Source organism: Anas platyrhynchos, chromosome 6, assembly GCF_047663525.1.
Source record: "Anas platyrhynchos isolate ZD024472 breed Pekin duck chromosome 6, IASCAAS_PekinDuck_T2T, whole genome shotgun sequence".
Classification (NCBI taxonomy): domain Eukaryota; kingdom Metazoa; phylum Chordata; class Aves; order Anseriformes; family Anatidae; genus Anas; species Anas platyrhynchos.
In genome coordinates this window covers 7,432,258-7,450,043 of record NC_092592.1, presented here as the reverse complement: position 1 = coordinate 7,450,043, position 17,786 = coordinate 7,432,258, and the positions used below count along the sequence as shown (strand labels likewise).

The 17,786-nt window shown below is 51.2% G+C and overlaps 1 protein-coding gene across 1 annotated transcript in view; it reads left to right on the top strand.

The window, feature by feature from the left end:
- The first annotated feature begins 4,302 nt into the window (after positions 1–4,302).
- Positions 4,303–17,786, top strand: part of COL13A1 (collagen type XIII alpha 1 chain) — an 88,787-nt gene continuing 75,303 nt past the window's right edge. Inside the window, exons 1-2 of the mRNA XM_072040344.1 lie at positions 4,303–5,320; positions 11,952–12,021. Of these exons, the coding sequence (XP_071896445.1) occupies positions 5,018–5,320; positions 11,952–12,021 (373 nt within the window). The 5' untranslated portion in view covers positions 4,303–5,017. The remainder of the gene's footprint in view (positions 5,321–11,951; positions 12,022–17,786) is intronic.

Below are 17,786 nucleotides of genomic sequence, written 5' to 3'. Positions count from 1 at the left end.
ACCAAGTGATTGAAAACAGCCATGATATTACTATGCGCGGACAGTACATTTTTTCCATGTATTTTCCTAACCCTTTTCCCAAAGGATCGAATGTGTCTTTATTCTATAACTCCACAATGGGTTAGAGCAGCTCCTCAGGCGGGAATTGTTCTGCTCCGTAGACTACTAGATGCATCCTATAAACAACTGCCCAGTTAAGTAGGTAATGCTCAATTTTCCTGACTTGACCAGCCAAATATTAGTAGCCGCATATTAGAGGAGCGATGGGGCTGGGCATGCTGGAGGTCAGCCTGGGGTAACAGAAGAGAAATTAGTGATTGTATAAAAAAAAAAAAGTGTGAGTATGCATATGTAAGCATATGGGTACAGGGATATTCAGGGATACAGGGATATTTCTTCTTCTCCGAAGAAATGCAGGAAAGCTTTGGGCTCAGATCTCTCTTGTACCTTAGTCACTTCTGGAACCTGAGCAAAGCGTGTCCAGTTGAGAGTGTAGTTCCACCAGTAATGCTCGGGTTATGGGTTTAAGTACACGTCTGCATGCTTTTCCCCCTAGTAACACTATGTTAACTCTCTAAATAGTGTCTAAACATGAGCCATGGTGCCATTAAGACGTCATTAAATCAGAGCAGGGCCCCTTGGTCCTTCCCAGCCCCAGGGTGGGAGGTTTCCACACTGCCTGCCCTTTGAGCAAGGGCTGCTTGTGGCAGGTGGGACACTGGTGGGTCCCTGTGCCAGAGGTTGGCAGGGAAGGAGACATCTTTGTGAGCACTGTGACTGCTCTTTGCTAGAGCCTTGAGAGCAGTCTTGAGCTTTTCTACTCCTCCATCACTGATTCCCTGAAAACATGCACCCCAGAAACGTCCTGCTCTCGCAAAGCCTTGTCTACAGGAGGGACACGGGGACACGACTGCGCTGGCCTCAGCCCCTCGCACTACTCCTTCTGAACAGCCTTGTGTGAAGGGATGGTCTGCAGACCCATGTACTTCCACTTGCAAGTCTTTTCTTCCCCCTTGTTTTTTTCTCCTCCTCCCTTCCCTCCTTTGCTCTCAGAAAACATCTGTTTCCAGATGTTGTTCTTGAGTCTAATAAACGCAGCGAAAGGCCTTGAGTTAATATATTTACAATAGCTGGAGATGTCGGCTGCTAGTTAATGGCTCGTTCAAGCACATCAAGATCCCCACATTTCCTGAGAGGGGAAAAAAATAGAATAGAAAAAGAGAAGTGGGGTTGCGTTTGTTTTTTCCCTAGTAAATGGCCTGAAAAGGGGAAACTCTACAGGCTGTTTCGGAGATTACTGATGGGATTGAGTGCATGGCCATCTCCGTTCAGTTGGCCTCAACTTCCAGTTAGTGACAGGAAGAGTATGTTTGTTTCTTTTTTTTTTTTTTTTTAATTTTTATTTTTTTTATTAAAAGCTCTGCATAAAGTGAAGGAAAGTGAGGAAGGTCTGCTGATATTGCCCACCTTTTCCCAGGCCAAATGAAGACTCACTGTAGGCAACTTGTTGGCTTGAACAACATGCACTGAAGTGTGAGCCCGACCTCACTTGTGCCTGGCTCTCCTGTTTCTGGCCTGTGGTGATATTTCCAGGAGTCAGAGGGTTCGTGGTCTTTTGCAGTGAGACCTCTTGGTACCCTGCTGTGTGCTGTGAGACCTCTTGGTACCCTGCTGTGCACTGCGTGCCTGCTGCAGAGCAGCACTGGGCAAACTCTCTGGGGCACAGGATGGACAAAGTGCCAGTGCCAGACAGAGAAACCTGGAGGCTCTCATCCCTGTACGTAACTACACCCAGCGTATTGGCTACCCAATGCCACAAGCTAGATGTGAAACGCTTTGTTTTGTTGTACGGATGCATTCAGTTGTCTGTCTTGGGCGGTATATATTTATATTTGCTCTGGATTTCAGTGCATGTTTGTGCTGGGGTCTGTAACCATCCCCAGAGGACCTGTTGAAAGCAGTGGAACTGTGCAGTTCCTGTCCTCCTAAGGAATTGCATCAACCTCCTGGAGGAGAGATGGATATAGCCTCAAGCTCGGTGGTCCGGTCTGCTGTGAGAGAGTCACTGGTCAGTGAAATCGCTCTGTTTAAAGCATCTGCTTCTACTTGACCCGTGTCAGGCATCACAAACGTGCAGGAGGGCTGGTGTCAGGCTGGCACCCACCACCCCTGAGGCTGCGGGAGGAGCTGGAGGCTGGGCTGTGTTCAGCCCCAGGACTCCGTGTGCTGGGGCCGGTCCCTGGAGGCTGCTCGTTCAGCGAGCAGTGCTGCACACTCGACGTGCGCATTTGGCTCAGGCTCGTGGCTAAATTAGTCCATTTGTATTGGCATGGGATGACAGGGCTCCTCCATGCCTCGTGGATAGAAAAATTACCCTCCTGCACATCTGCAGCCAAGGCTTCCCCGTGAAACCCGGCTGAGTGCAGCTCCCCAGCCTGCAGCGGCTCTGACATACCCTGTAAGTGAACTGATCAGCTGGAGGGGAGCTGGCGGGGAGGCAGGAAAAGGCACTTACAGAGTCATTCAGGCGATGCTCGTGTCTGGACAGCAGGACCTCTACTGCAACTCAGAGTGAAAGAACAGAGAGCTCTCCCCAGCTGGCCCAGGGAAATGAAACGTAGACACCCAGCAGATTTCCGTTCTCAGCTTAGAGGGTGCATTTCTCCGGATTTTTAGTGCTTGGACTGGTATAAATAAGACAGCCTTCAGTGAAGCTACGTATAAAGCGGGCTGCTGCTGTCACCAGTTGCTCAGCCCGGGCCTTAAGTTGTGTACTTCAGCGCTCTCCAGGGTGCCCAGCATCCCACTTATTTCCCCGCGTCCATCAGCGTTCCCCATGTCTTATCAGCTTTTCAGCTCTTCCCCTCACTTCTCACTGTCAGGTTTGGTGAAATTGCTGCTGTGCTGGCAGATGGCATCTTAGGTGGCTCCTCGGACAACCGTTTCTCACTGTTGCAGCACCAAGCTGGAGAGGCATGGCCTTGACGAATCCTTTTCCTTCGCAGAGAAGTAGGCTGCAAATGTGGGTGTAGCTGGGAGAGAGCGAGCAGGGGGTGGCAGACGGGGGAGCTGCACCTCCAGAACAAACAGAGGCTCTGCGGGTTGCACGGCCCTGCCCCGCTCATATGAGAAACTGTTGAAAAGCTGCAGTCGTCAGAGGGGTGTTCTCCACGCGCGCCGGAGCGGCAAAGTGAATTTGAGCAGTAAGATGACAAGAAACCTGCAAAAACGAAAGAAAGAAAGAAAGGATTTCCTGCCTTGCAGACACTAAGCCCCCGTTTCGGGAAGCGAGTGGCTGCAAAAGGAATGAGGCGGTTCAAAGAATTGGGGCTGTGTGCTACTGGCCCCTCCGAGGGTTTGTCTGGTGGAGAAGAAACAGCTCTTGCTTGCTTTAACCTGCTCCCAGAAGGTCTGTTTCTTCCAGCCCTCTGAAACAGAGAGCGGGCGAGAGATGAATATGAGTTTTCTTTGCCAATAATTTCCAGCACAGACTGCACGCAAAATCTTCATTTAAAATGTGTAAATGACAGCGAAGGAGCCACAAGGGAGCCAGATTTTAAGAGACCAGTTTGCTGCCCTTGCTTTTAGCAAGCGTGCACAGCAGTGGGCCCCGTTCTGCCGTGTGTGCACGAGATGCGGATCAAAGGACAGACGGACAGACGGGCAGGGGCTCGGCAGAGCCCACATGTCACTCTGGAGGATAAAATATCGCACGTTATGCTCGGAAAAACTGGGGGAGGTGAGCCTCTGGTACTTCGGAAGAACAGAAAGGGGCTTTGTTTCCTGGTCGCGTGGCTCGGAGCTGCCCTAAGGCACGTTTTGGGGAGGCTGCTCCCTGCCATGGGGGAGTCTGCCTGGTGCCTCGCGTCCGGTGGGACGTGGGGGAGATGACGGGAAGCTCTGCTTCACTAGAGGGCCTCAGCAGATTAATTCCTCTGAACGCCCTCGGTCCCCCCGAGCTCAGCATGTTGCACGCCCAAATCAAACCCAACCAACAAGGTCCCCCCCCATACCGGGGCTCACCCGCCTGGGGCATTGCTCCCCTCTGCCCTTTGCTTAGTTTTTGCTGAGTCCTTGGCTCCTGGCTTTGGTTTTTGGCTGTCTCCTTCTAGTTCTCACCCTGCCCAGCTGTTCTTCCCTAATGCTGGGGTCCAGATACCCCACAGCCCCTCTCCTCGGTGCTGCCCGGGGCTCTGCCCACTTGTGCTGTCCCGTTTGTGCTCTGGCTGCGGGGAGGAAAGAAAGACGCGGGCTGGTGCGAGCCCAGCCTCTGCTTTACAATCTCTTTCCTGCCGCTATAAATAACCTCGTTGAGAGCCACTTCAAAGGGAAGGGCTGGCAGCGGAGAGGAGCTTTGGGGACCGAGCGGGACGGGGGCGTCCCATCGCCCGATCCCACCCCGGCGCTTTGCATAAATAAATAAATCATGCGGCGAGGGAGAGGTGGAGAGAGAGGGCGAGCAGAGGAGGTTACTTTGGGAAGCCGCGCGGCTCGCTCATCCCAGCCCGTCGTTTGGAGGGAGTGTGTCATGTTACAGAGGAGCCACGAGCAGCCAGAGCACAGCGTCCACCGAGCAGCTGAGAATTACCTCTCTCTAATGGGGACTTTCATGTGCGAGCTCCTGGCCGGTCTGCGAAGGAACTGAAACTGGCAGCATAGAAAGAAGCAAAAAAACCATCAGCGACCTAAAAGACTGAAAGACAGAAAAAAAAAAATCTGATCACATTTTTTTTTTTTCCTCTCCTCATCTTTGCTGCAGTTGGATCCGTTTTTTTCTGCACCTTCTTATTTTTTTGGCACGCGTGTGTGTTTTGGTTTTGTTGTTTTTTGTAGTTCTTTTTTTTTCTAGACACCCACATCCACTTTTGTCATAATTGCTGTTATTTGTCATTTGCTGGCACTGGGATCCTCTTGGACAGTCTTTTTTTCTATGCCTTCTGGATTGTGCTTCTCGGAGGAGGAGTGAGGCTTTATTTATTCTATTTATTTATTTATTGTTTCTCAGGACAGGGAGGGAATGTTGGAGGAGAAGAGCTGGAAAGGCGTGGGCGAAGCAGCTTTTGACAGGGGGTGCGTGGCTCCCCCCAGGACCGGCGACGGGGAGAGATGCTGCCGCCTCCCTCTCCTGCTGGGCTCGGGGCTGCCCGGCGTCTCCCTGCTCTCTCTGGTGCTCAGCCTCCTGCTTTACTTTCGGACCTCTGATCTGCAGTCCCGGGTGTCCCACTTGGAAGCGGACAGACCCACGCAGCTCCCTGCCTGGCTCTCAGCAGACCAAATGGAGACGGCTATTTTGGGAAGAGTTGACCAACTGCTTGATGAGGTCGGTGTCCTTTCATTTTGCCTGTGCAGTTTGGGGTACTATAGGTTTTAAGGCGCGTGCGTGCTCATACAGTCGCGTTGTGTGTTTCTCCCCCATTTAAAAAGGTGTTTCTGCACAAGCGATGCTGTTAGGTTGAATTTCCCGTGCCTTCAGGTCCCTCCCACCTCTCAAACCTGCCTGGCGTTTGCTTCCCTCTGCCCCAGCCCACACTGGCACTTTGCAAAGGGGAAACCTCATCCCTGTTCCCTGCAGGAAGAGAAGAGTCTCCAGCCCTCTCCGTTTGGTTTTTAGTGGCATTGCCTGCTGGAAGGGCTGAGGCTAGAGGTTGAACGTGAGAATTTGGTGCAGGTTTGAGCCCTGAGAGAGGGACAGGCAGGGCACACCACAGCTGGCATGACCACGGGAGGAGGAAAGCCCTGGCTGTGCTGATTTGCAGGTAGCTGCAAATGTGCCAGTGCTGCGCTGGGCTGGCTTCCCTGCTGTGCCAGCTCTGACCCCTTTCCACCGCTCCTGGCTCACGAAATAAGATGCGCTGGTGCTGCCAGGATCGCTTCTGGTGCTGCTGTGGCATCGCCGCAAAGCATATGGCTGTGCTACACCCACTTGGGTCCCATCCAAACCCCACCACAGCCAGTGGGGTCTTCCTCCAAGGCTGAGGACGGGGTAGAGCTGCTGCTGAAGAAGCCTAAGTTTGAGCTGCTTGATAAAGAGGGCCAAAAAGCACCGACTTTCACTGCTGAAGCCTTTTTCTTCACTGTGCTGATGCTGCTGGGGGCTGCCCACGTGCCTCTGCCCCAGATGGGACGGGCACTCTCCAGGATCCCTCACCTCAGAGGGGCTTTGAGGTGGTTTTGGTATGTCAGGGACTGCAAGGGCCGTACCCCCGAGAGGAAAGCTTTGAGTGGAGGCAGGACAAGTGTCACGAGCAGCCAGACCGGTGCCACACAGTTGTGTATCACACAGGGGGTGACGTGCAGCGTCCCCCTCCTTGCTGCTGGCATGAGCCTCCTGGGAAGTCAGGGTTTATCCGCCGGGTGATTTGAGACGTGCTGCAGGACCCCTCCCGGGGGCCGGATGGGCCGTGCGTCCTGCTGGCTCCGCTGCCCGCGGCGCCTTTCTGCCTTTTTATAGCCTGGCTTAGCGAGGAAACGGGGCTGTCGTGCTGCCCACGTGCCCGGCAGCACCCCTGCTTTCTGAGCAGCCCTTCCTCAGTCCCCGGGGGCCACCTCAGCTTCACAAGCTTCAAAAATAGCTAAGGGAAAAGCACCTGTGCCCCCCACAACAGGATCCCCTCCCCAGCCTTGCCGCAGGCTTTTACCCAGCTCCCAAACCAGCCCCTCCAAGGGCAGTGGCGTGGGTCAAGCAGCTCAAGGTGCAGGGCGAGGGGCTGCTGGAGGGCAGATGGTGGGCTGGCACATTGGGTTTTTGCTTAGGAAAGGACAACCCCCCTGCCACCCTCCTTTTTGGTAGGTCTGAAGCAAGGCTGAGTTGGATGGGTGTCTGGATGGGCTGGTGAGGGACAAGAAGAGTGGAGAAAAACAGGGAAGATGAAGGGGAGCAGGGAAAGGGTGAAAGCAGAAAAACTGGGGAAGCAAAAGGCAGTGGCAAGCTGGGCTGGGGGAATAGGGGCTGGGGCTAGGATGACTGTCGTGGGTGTGAAAATGAGAGGTTCATTCCCCCCACGCAGACCCTCGCTGCTTCTCGCTGCCACGTTCTCGCAGTTTCCTCATGTTCTGACCTTAATGGGTTTCACAGCTGCCAGCTGCGCGTTATCCATCACAAAATGAAATAGCCAGGCTTGAAAGAAAGCTCGCCTTCGCAAAGAGCTGGTCACGCCGGGTGGGAGGTGATGGGCACAGGAGGGCACCGAAGTGAGGCTGGGGTCAGCCCTCAAAATTTGGGGAGGTCAGGGCAGGAGAGGGTGAGGGGAGAGGTGGTGTGTGAAGGTGCTGGTGGCCCTTGCCCAGGGCACGCTTCAGCTTTTGCTACGGGCAAATTAAATCCTTGTTGCTTCCCATCTCTGTCCCTTCCCCATCTTCTCTGCCCATGAGCTGGATGCGCGTGAGGAAGCAAAGCCTGTGAGGATAGAGGAGCTCCAAGGGGTTATGCTCAAACATGTACTGCTCTGCTCTGAGTGTGTGCGCTGCCCTCCAGACCGTGCCACATCTCTACCTGGGTGTCCTCAGGGGCTGTGGGCACCCGTGGGGACACCATAAGGGCTGCACCGAGGAGTGCAAAATGCCAAAGTCCTGGCAGGTGCCTTTCTGGGCAAGCAGAAATAAAGCAAAACTGGCAGGGAGAGGAGGTTGGTTGGCTTAAAATTAACATTTTATACGAACCAGCCAGTAGGGATGTTTTTTTGTCCTTGGAGACCAGTTTTGGAGCATCTGCAGCTGGCAGTGGTGCTGTTTCCATCTCAGTTCGGCAGGGACGAGCGAGGAGAGGATGGCAGATGCTTTTTCTGAAGCAGCCCAGGCAGCACTGCTTTGCTTGCTACTGTGAAAACCTCTGCCTGGTGTCAGCAAATACCAGAGGGGAGATTTTTGCCAGGCACAAATTGACTGCTTTCCCCCAAAAATGTCTGTGTGGAGTGGGCAGATCAGGGAGAACTTTGGCTCCACATAGGAATTCCTCTGCATTTATGGGGCAACAGAAAATCATACAAAGAGCACAAATAAACTCACTACTGGCATTTGTAGCAGAGTTAGGACTTCCCAAAGAAGAAAATAGGGTCCTAGCCCATGCTGGGTAACATTTGGTACTGGTTTGCCTGCCAAAAGCTTGGCAGGGTTGAGAGCACGATGGATTTAGTGCTGCTGTAAGGGGGAAAAAAAGAATTTGTGTGTTTGTAGGGGGAGAAGTGTGAGTGTAAAACAAAAGCAGGTATCTCATGTAAAGCCTGGGGGATGATCAGCTGCCCTTCTGCACTGTGATGAGTGTGCACAGCCTCTCAGGTCTGTGTCAGAGGTATTCCTCAAGTTTCTAGTGATGCTAAAGAGGCTGAGGGGCTCTGCTGTGAATGAGCAGGGAGCTTTGGTCACCACTGCTGTCCCAGTAGTCTCATTTCCTTGGGACACTCTCCTTTCATAAACAAGCAGAGGAGGAACACCTGAAAACTCCCTTTCACTCCCCACTTAAAAGCTTTTTTCTTCCTTTTCTTCTCCATTTGCTTAAATACCTTGAGAACCGCACTGCACAATTCCCTTTCCCAGGCACAAGCAAGTTTACCCTAAGCCTCCCCTGCCTTGCCCTTTGGGGTGGAAAACACTAAGCTAAACGTGTGAGATTTCTTCTATTTTCCCTTCCTCTTCCTCTGATAGCGCAGTCCCATTTCCTCACAGCTGCCTGCAGTCCTTGAACCTGGATGGCGTTCCTTCCCAACTCTTTTGCTCCCTCCAGGAGAGCTTGCTGCTCGCTTTTGCGCTATGCCGCGTACTCCTGAGGCTCCAGGAGCTGGGCCTTTAAGAAAAAACAGCAGAACTGGAGATAAAACAATTAGAGTTAACGAAACCAACAGCCCTTGAAATCCTCCTGATGGGTGTAATAGATTATCTATTTGGGACATGTTTCTTTTAGCTGTTGGAGATAGCGGTGGGAAATGATTTCACCTCCCCGGGTGACTGCAAACAACTGCATCTGCTAAAGAGCTATTAATCTGCCCCCTTTGAAGCAGTGCCCTCCCTTTCACCTAATCTCAAGTGCCCATGCAAAACAGGCACTTGCAAGGTTTAGGAGGCCACAGGCACGGTCCTTTAATGCCAGAAGAGGTTCTGCTTTCGCTGCTCTGTCCACCCAAGCCAGCCCTGTGCTCTCACTAGCGGGGAGTTAACAAGACCCAGGGGAAAAGCCTGTGCTAGTGGCTTTATTGCCCATTTCCAGCTCGTCCAGGCCCTGCCCTCTTGCAGACAGGGCTTTTCCTTTGCATTTAGCAGTGTGTGATGGCTCCCTGAGCACACAGGGGCGTGTGGTCCCTTTGGAGGAGCTGGTCAGCCACTGGCAAAGTCTCTTTCAGACCCTTTCACATGCGTAGGGGGAAGGTGCAGCCCTTATGTCACTGGAAAACATGACAGGTAAGAGCAAGCAGGCTATGCAGACAGCCTGCTCTTTCATATAGGAAAGGGTTTTGGAATTTCTATGTAGGCAAGAGGGAGACAGTGGCTGCTCTGATGTCTTCCAGGTGAAAAAGCAGACCCGAGCTCTCAGAAAGGAGGTACACCATATTTCCAAAGTCCTTTTATTTCTGCTTACAAAGTCAGCCTTACCGTAAAGTGACTGTTTTTCTGTTGCCTGGAAAAGACCAGTTTCAGAGGAAAGCCTTTTCCTTCTGCTCCCTTGAGCAAATCCAGCTTCTCGTGTTGGACCGGGCGGTATTTTTCAGTGGTAATGAGGGAAGCAGAAACCTCCAGGAATTCATTTTGCTTCACCATCTCAACCCAAAGTTGACCTGAGGTCTCCAGAAGCCAAAGATTTTTTCTGTTGCTGTCAGTGTTTGTTTGATAGAGTCTGCAGGAAGCTGAAAGCCAGGCGCTCCTAAATTCCTGGCAGGTTTTGCCTCCCACCACAGAGCAGCGATCCCGTGGCAGCACTGCCCTTTACACTTGCAGGGTTTGTGGAGCTGCTGGGCTCCGGGGAGCCACCTGGATGGCCAGGGGTGGTGAAAATACCCCGCACTGGTGCGCACCTGCTGAATGCACGGTGCTGTGCGCCCAGCCCTGCCCAGCAGCACCCCTCCATCCCTCTCCCACATGGCCCTGTTTTCCTTGAGCAGCTTCCACATCCCTGACCTTTGGTGGGGTGGGATCTGCTGCACATTTCCTCACAGTTTTTTACCCTATAAAAAGGGCCCCGCTATGGGCAGGGGGTTGGACCCTTGCTTGTTAGGAAATGACTTCCTGCCCCTGTCTGTGTCAGCTGTCAACTCTTCCCTTACAAACACACAAACTGTGCTAAGCCCAGTTCCCAAATACGGGAACGCCACCCAGATGTGGCAGTCCCGAGTTCCAACGTTTTGGTTGGCCCGTGTGTAGATGGGAATGGGAATGTGCATATCTACATACCCGTGGGTATCCAAATAAAGGCTCCCCTGTCCTACTTGTGCCCATGTTTGACCATTAGCACGACGTGTTCAAAGCCAGACAGCACTGCAGAACGGAGTCATGCCATCAGGGGTGGCAGCTAGATGGGAGTGTGCCCAAATGCCAAGATTCATGCATCTGTGCTTTTAGAGTGGGAGGGCGAACTCAGATAAAATGCTGGATGGGAACTGGCAACTCTCCTGGTGTGAAACCCTCTCCCCACCATGGTATCAAATTAACTCACTATCAAAACATTTCAGTCTCCAATGCGACAAAAAAGCTCTGGACATATTCCATTTTTGGTCAGTTGCAACAACCCCTTTTGATTTTGACTTGCCGTGAGGAAGCCAGTGCTTTCAAAGTGAAAAATAGAAACATTCCAGCCAGTTCTGCCTTTCCTTGTCCCAGGCAGAAACATGCCTTTTTTCCTCCATAAAAGAAATGATCCCCAAACCCATGCCTTCCTTTTTGCAGGACGATGCTCATTTACTTGTGAAAATCAAGTCAATGCTTTATGATCCTGGGCGTGGGCTTCTTTTGAGCCCAGCATAAGACTTTATTTCTAAATGTCAGCCCTGGCTATGAAGCAGATTGGACGATAAGAAGATGCAACTGGAATCGCATGGTTAGCTGGGGAGATGGGGATTCTCCATAGCATGGCACCCTGGCGGCTCAGTCTTCTCAAATGAGTTCAAATCATTAACCAAGAGTCATTCACAGGCATTAATGAATAACTTATTTGGATTGATTTGCATTTTCTTCACTAAATTGGTTATTTTAATAACGTCCATGAATGGGTGGTGTGGCTGCTGCCCCCAAAATGTGTTTTGCTCGGGATATGGGTTGATTTTATTGACATTTCCAGAGAGGGAAGGTTCCGGGGCCTTGGGTGTCTCTATCACATCTAAGAGATGCACAGATAGCCTCTTGCTCTGCAATCCTAACACACCAGCACCAGTAGAAATACTACTTCATTGGAAACGAGCATTTTGACGTAATTCCACCTTGTGGAAATGCTCGGCAGGTTTGGTTTCATTCTGCACTAGAGTAACATTAAACTTCAAAGCCCCTAATAATTTCATGAAAAGTCATTGCTGTTTTCAGACCACTTTCAGCTGTAATTTTCTAGTGCAGTCCTTCTGTCCTTCCAGGTGTCTCTGTGAGTGAGACACCTGGAGGAGTGTCAGAGGGAAGAGTACCTGCTTTGGTTCTCTTTTTTGTTTGTTTGTTTGTTTGTTTGTTTGCTGAGTGGGTCTTCTGAGAAATGCAGCTTTCTCATGAGGACACAGTCCCCGCTGATGGCTCTTGATTTTGTAATGCCTGTCAGGAGGACCACATTTGGAGGCCATTACGAAACTCCCTTAGCCTGCTTCCAATCAAACCCTGCATTTCTAGTTAAAGACTATGAACTTGAATTGCCTCTCTTCGTTCCCAAGCTGGTCTGCTCTGTCTTTCCCATCTTTGCTGGGGCACGTCCCCCCAGCCCCACTTTTCCAAGAATTTGACGCTTTGGCTTTCAGCAGTAGTAACGACTCCTTTTTAATGTTTCTTGACAGAAATTAAAGTTTCACTTGCCAAGACATCGAGAAGTTCGAGACACACACCAGCGATGCAACTGCCCGGCAGGTAGGGATCTGCGGCGGCTGGCAGCCTGGGAGGTGCCTTTTGTCTTCTTTGTCTACTTCTCATTGAAGGCTTTTTCAGTGCCATATGAATGAAAAGTTATACATGCTTCTGTAACAAGGTGCTTTGAGTGCAGGAAATGAATACGGACAAGTGCATGGCAAGATAGGTGCGTACATAAATATTGATTCTGCATACGACACAAACAGCAGGAAAACCAGTCACCTGGGTAGACATCTGGATAGTTAATGAAGGGGGAAAGATGCATCAAGAGGGAAAATGCTCCCATTAGCTTTAGATATCAACGCTGAGGTGGGCAGAATGGCTTTTAGGAGATGCATCCTTCTGATTAATGTGAGGAGGGTTTGAGCCATGTAGGCTAGGCCGAACACCAAAGCTGGATAGCTAAATTTTGGTGAGCCAAAATGCCTCTGGGGTGAGGAGATTTGAATTCCTTGGTGTTGTACAACTATCTGAAGCATGTTGCAGAATAACAGCCTTCTCTTAGAAGCGACCATATATCAGGGGGGTTGAACGAAGTGGTCACTGAAGGTCCCACTCATATAGCATACAGAAATCTTATGGGATTGCTTAATTGCATTATGTTTTTAATCATGCTAATATCAAAAGGCTCTTTGAGACACGTCTTCTGAAGTGGTTTCAATACAATAAGTGACAAATTGCTATGGAAAAAACATTTGTGAATGGCATTTCATTCCATTACTATGAATCATGCAGCCTTTCTCATTGTCTTCTGATACATTTGACTGTGTAGAAGAAATAGAAAAGTGCTGGCTACCCCTCGCATCCAGAGGCACTGGAGTTTTGGAAGAGTTTGAATGTGTATAACCAAACTGAGTAGCTGAAGCTCATCTTGAAAAGAAAAGGGGCAGGGAAAGTTGTGTCTGGTTAAGTGCCTAAGCATGGCGTTTCCATTTTCTGTGGTTTCTTTCTTGGTTCTCTTGGTGCTCAACATGAAGCCTTTTGCAGTTTGGCGGTGGGGGTATCAAAGCGTATTTAAGTACGGTCATCTGTTGGACAGCGGTGGAAAAAATGATGAAAAGGGCTGACTTTGCTATGACTAATGTTTTCTCATACTTGATGTGTTTAGGCCTTTGTACAGATGTTGGAGCTACAGCCTCTTTTCAGACTAAAATGGGTTGGTAAGGTGGCTTGTGAAAGCAAGGCAGAAAGCCCTACAGGTTTGTGATGGAAAAGAAGTGAAATCTAGGATTCAGACTTGCAGAACATTGGAAAATGTGTGATTTGATACGTCCAAATCAGGAGTGATGGATTTTCATCTTAGTCCCTTGAACAACAGGAACCATTTGGTTTAAATTTAAAAGACAGCACAAATTAAATGTCTTCTCCACTTCTCCAAAGATAGATCAAAACTAGGTTCAACTGTTTTTAAATTTAACCTTTTCCCTTCAATGGGAACACAAATCATAGCACTGCTCCATTTTCAAGTTCCTGCCTAGACTTGACTTATAAATGCCATAAAACCACAGGAATGAATATCCTCCTGGTGTTTCTGAGCCAGTTTGGAGAAGGAAACGTAGAACTTGAATGCAGCACAGGAAGAAGCAGATTCACTGATCTGAGAGGCCATCTGAGTGTGGCCGCCTGCACCATGTGTGTGATAGACGTATAACCCAAGCATTTCAGTTTGAGGTCCTCATACTTGATTACAGATACCCTTGTGAAGCCATGGCAGTGGTTGGTGCTGGGTTTCTCATAGCCCTTAGTTACTTGCTCATTTCATTAAGCTCATAGCGTTTCTGAAGGACAGCTTTGATTTGGGAGGACGGTAAATGCCCCATAAAGATTCTGGCTTCCTTGTTACCTGTTGAACTTGCCTGTCCTCATCAAATATACTGGGGCCACGAAGCTGTTTGTAAAAATCCGCATGCCCCTCCCTGCCAAATTGTCGCTTGAGGGAAAGGAAGCTGTGGTCCAAAGGTGAAGTTTTGTCAGGTGAAACCTGGGTTGGCTTTGGGCAGCACAGAAACGAAGGCACCTTTGGCCAGCCGTCGTCTCATCTTAGGCACTTTGCTGCGGGGTGTTTCCCTGCGGTCTCCGGGCTGATGCAATGCAGGCCACCTGAAACCACTGTTGTGCTGTCTCAGCATGGTCTCTTGTCCAGGCCGAGACCTCGGGAATCCTTTTCCCCCAATGCATTTTTTTCCCTGTGTCCAAAATGCCCCGAGGAGCAGACAATGTGACCCTTGCGGGACACCGAGGTATTCAGAAGCACGGAGAAGCGTCAAGATGTCGCAAGACTTGGCGCATGCCTTTTGCTTCTCACCGGCCCGCTCCCCCGCCTGTAAACAAGCACACATCGTGTTCCCCACCGAAAATAAATGTTTATCAGAAATGACATTTCAGTACATCCCTAACTGGGAGCCAGGCCCCCGCGTGGCGAAGGGAAAAGGAAGACAAGTTCATCTGCTGACCCATTCAGTACGGATGTGGAGGTCCTGGGCAAGGTCACCCACTGCCAGAGCTTCAGGACAAGAGGCTTTGTGGGTGTAAAAGCTTTGGAAAAACTGGGAATAGCGGAGCAAGAAGGCTGTGAAGCGTGTGACTGTGCCGTGGCTATCTGAGTGTACACGATAAGGACTGTAAGAATAACAGGGTCAGGAAAACAGCGCAGCTGTATTTATAGCAAGCGATAAGGAAATATATGTTTCCTTCAGCTGGGAAGCTGGTACTTCAGATCGCTTGGGCCGGGGCTAGGCGTGACTACCTGTGAGTGAGATGTTGTTCCACAGCACCATGGGTTTTCAAGCTCAGAGGTCACAGTGGGCTTCTGCAGCAGTGTCCAAGTGGGGAGGACATGCCCAGCGACCATAGCACAACCTGCCTGGGTTCACTAAGGACTCGGTTCCCTTTGTCTGATAGATATTCCATGGGATTGTCTCCCAGGGGTGTTTCGCTGGGGCTGAGCGGGTGCTGGTGGGACCATGGGCCTGATTTCTAGGCGAGAGCTTCCCCTCGTAGCTTTTGCTGAGATGAGGGAAGCATTTCTTTTCTGTGTGGGATTTGGACTTGGCTGCGTGCTGTGGAGAACTACCCGAGTTCTGGAGGAGCCTCTCATGGCCAACTGACCTCCCTTGGTTTGTGCTGTGTAATAACAGAACCCTGCGAGGGAACAGCATTGTATTTCAGGTTGATAGAGTGAAACCCTAAGCCTTGCTGCTCTGATCCAGACCCCGTCTGCCTGGACAGTCTCAAGCAGCCAGGGATTACCACCCAAACCCCCTCCCACAGCCTTTCTGGCAGAGGTGGGCTCCCGAGTATTTTATATACTGTGACTTTTTATTAGACCTTTCCCATCTTCCCCTCTTCAGCTCCTATTTTCACTGTCCCCACGTGGTTGTTTTTCACTCCGCTGGCTCTCTGCTCCAGTCTTCGAAATCCCTTAAAAAGAAAAAAAGAAAAGGTCTGGCTCCGTTCCCTCTGCCTCCGCACTGCTTGTTTTGGTTTGGTTTCTCCTCGGGCAGGTTGGGAGCCCGCAGGGCTGGAGGCGGTCAGCCATGCGAGAGGGGAAGTGGCTCGGAGGGATGCCCGATGGCTTTTTCATCCCTCCTAGGGGTTTGGGGTGGGCATGGGGCAGCTGTGAGGATTTTGGTGCTGGCTGTGGGCTGGGGTCTTGTGCACTCCTTTGGGTCTTTGCAAGGGAACCCTTCTTGGGCATTTCTTCTCACACAAACCCTCATCCACGTTCCCCCGTCTGCCCCAGCCCCTTGGCTGCTCTCTTCAGCTTGACTGACCATACAGAAATCCTAGCAGGCGTCGCCACACCCCAAAAATATTTCTGCTTTTTCCCTTTGTGTAGGGTGGGCGATGAGAGCAGCGGTGAGGTGGAGGCCCCGTTCACGCCGTGGGGCTGTGGGTGATGCCTGCTCGATCTGAGCATCCTGCTCAGCCCTGGAGGAGGCCAGCAAGGAACATCGCGGGGCCGCGGCAGGGCCTTGGCTCCTGCCCAGGACGTGTCACCCAGCGCCGGCAGGGCCAGCTGGCAGCAGGCAGCAGGATTTCCCACGTCCCGACCCCTGCCTGGCCCGGCAGGCAGCCGGCAGAGGGAGGAAACGTCGGGAAGGGCACGACCGGGGATGTGGACAGCCCTCCAGGGCAGCGTGGGCTGAGCCTGGCCCTGCAGCACCCACGTTTCTCCCTTGAGATTCCCATCTCTTCCCTAGACTCCCCTGTGGGCAGATCGGCCAAAAAGGAGAGCGGTGACCAAATACCATTTGCTCCCACTCCGTACACGAGCTGGGGTGCTCCAGCTCTTGCAGGTTTTCGTGACTTTTACATTTTCTTGCTGTCATTTTTAGCTCGCTGGGACTGCTTGGGTTGATCCGAGGGCACCTGTGAGATTAAAAATCTGAAAGCATACAGACAAATTGGAGTAGAGGGGGCATTTGGCATCCGTGGCACGGGATGGAAAGGTTCTCCCCCGGTTATTGAAATGCCAGGGGACTGCGAGCTGAGCGGGTGGCCCTGGCTCAGAGCCCTGAGGAACGTGAGGCAGGAGTGCCTAATGAAACACCCAGCCCCGTGGCCTGCTGTCGGGAGGTGTTCCAAGTGCTGTGTTTTTGTCTGCCCCATTTTCAGGACGGTAAGTCAGCACGCTTCCCTATGCTGACTACGCAAAGGGTGTTCTGGGCTGCGTCACAACCTTTTTCTGCTTTGGAAGTGCCTGAACATGGCTTTTTAACTACCTCCGAACAAAAAACTAATGAGAGAGGAGCTTTGTGAATTGCCTTTTTCCCTGGATACCCCAGCAAAGCCCTTACAGGCGGGCTGGCTGAGGAGCCCAGCTCCTGCTGAGCGTCCGGAGCAGCGCATCGCTGCCTCGGAAGATGCCATTAGCTAGCACGGCATCCCCACGGTGCGGCACATCTGGAAGCAAAGTTGCAGCATAATCATTGCTTAAATGCTTGTGCTCTTTCTCCCCCCGCCTTTTTAAGAAATCTCCCTGGGAATTCTATTATTCCCTGAAATTTAGCTGTGTTCCCCCATCCACATTTTTCTGGCCCTCTAGAGTATACACACACTTCAGCCTCGAAGGTTGCTCATGCGCCCTGGCCTGCTGGCTGTATTTTGGGTTGGGGTTTGTTTGGTTTAGACATACTGTTGTTTCATTTGTTTTGAAGATGCAAACCACACAATGAATTCCACGGATTCTGCGAGCAGTTATGAATAGATGGGGATGAACGATTCAGAAGAAAACAAACAAACAGTTTGTTTGGTCGGTTAACTCTCTTTCTCCAAACACGTAGGCAGCTGTGCTCTTACACAACTGCCTGGGGCAGATGGAGGAGTCACCCCTCCTTGGCTTTTGTCACCTGGAGGTTGTTACCAGGTCTGCTGCTGAGGGACGGTAATGGAGCAGGGATGCTCCTTATTCCCCTAAGCATCGACTCATCCGGCTTAGTCTGTGTTTGGGATTTAAGCTGGTTTTATTAAGGCTTATTTAAATGATTTTAGTGAACCTGCTGTTGTTGCCAGGATGGCTCACAGGAGCTGTTAGTACAGCTGTGAGTGCTGCCCGGGCTGCAAAGCAACTGGAAGACAAGAGCACCCTGATGGTGCCGTCACACTGACGGCGTTGGAAGAGAGCTTCCACCTCTCCCTCTGCATCCAACATTTGGCCACAAGCAATCGATGCAGTCAAAAGGGAAGGTGCTGAGGCACAAAGGCTCTGTGAGAGGGTGGCTGATTTATTTACGTTTGTCTGTTTTTTTTTGTATGATTCCCTC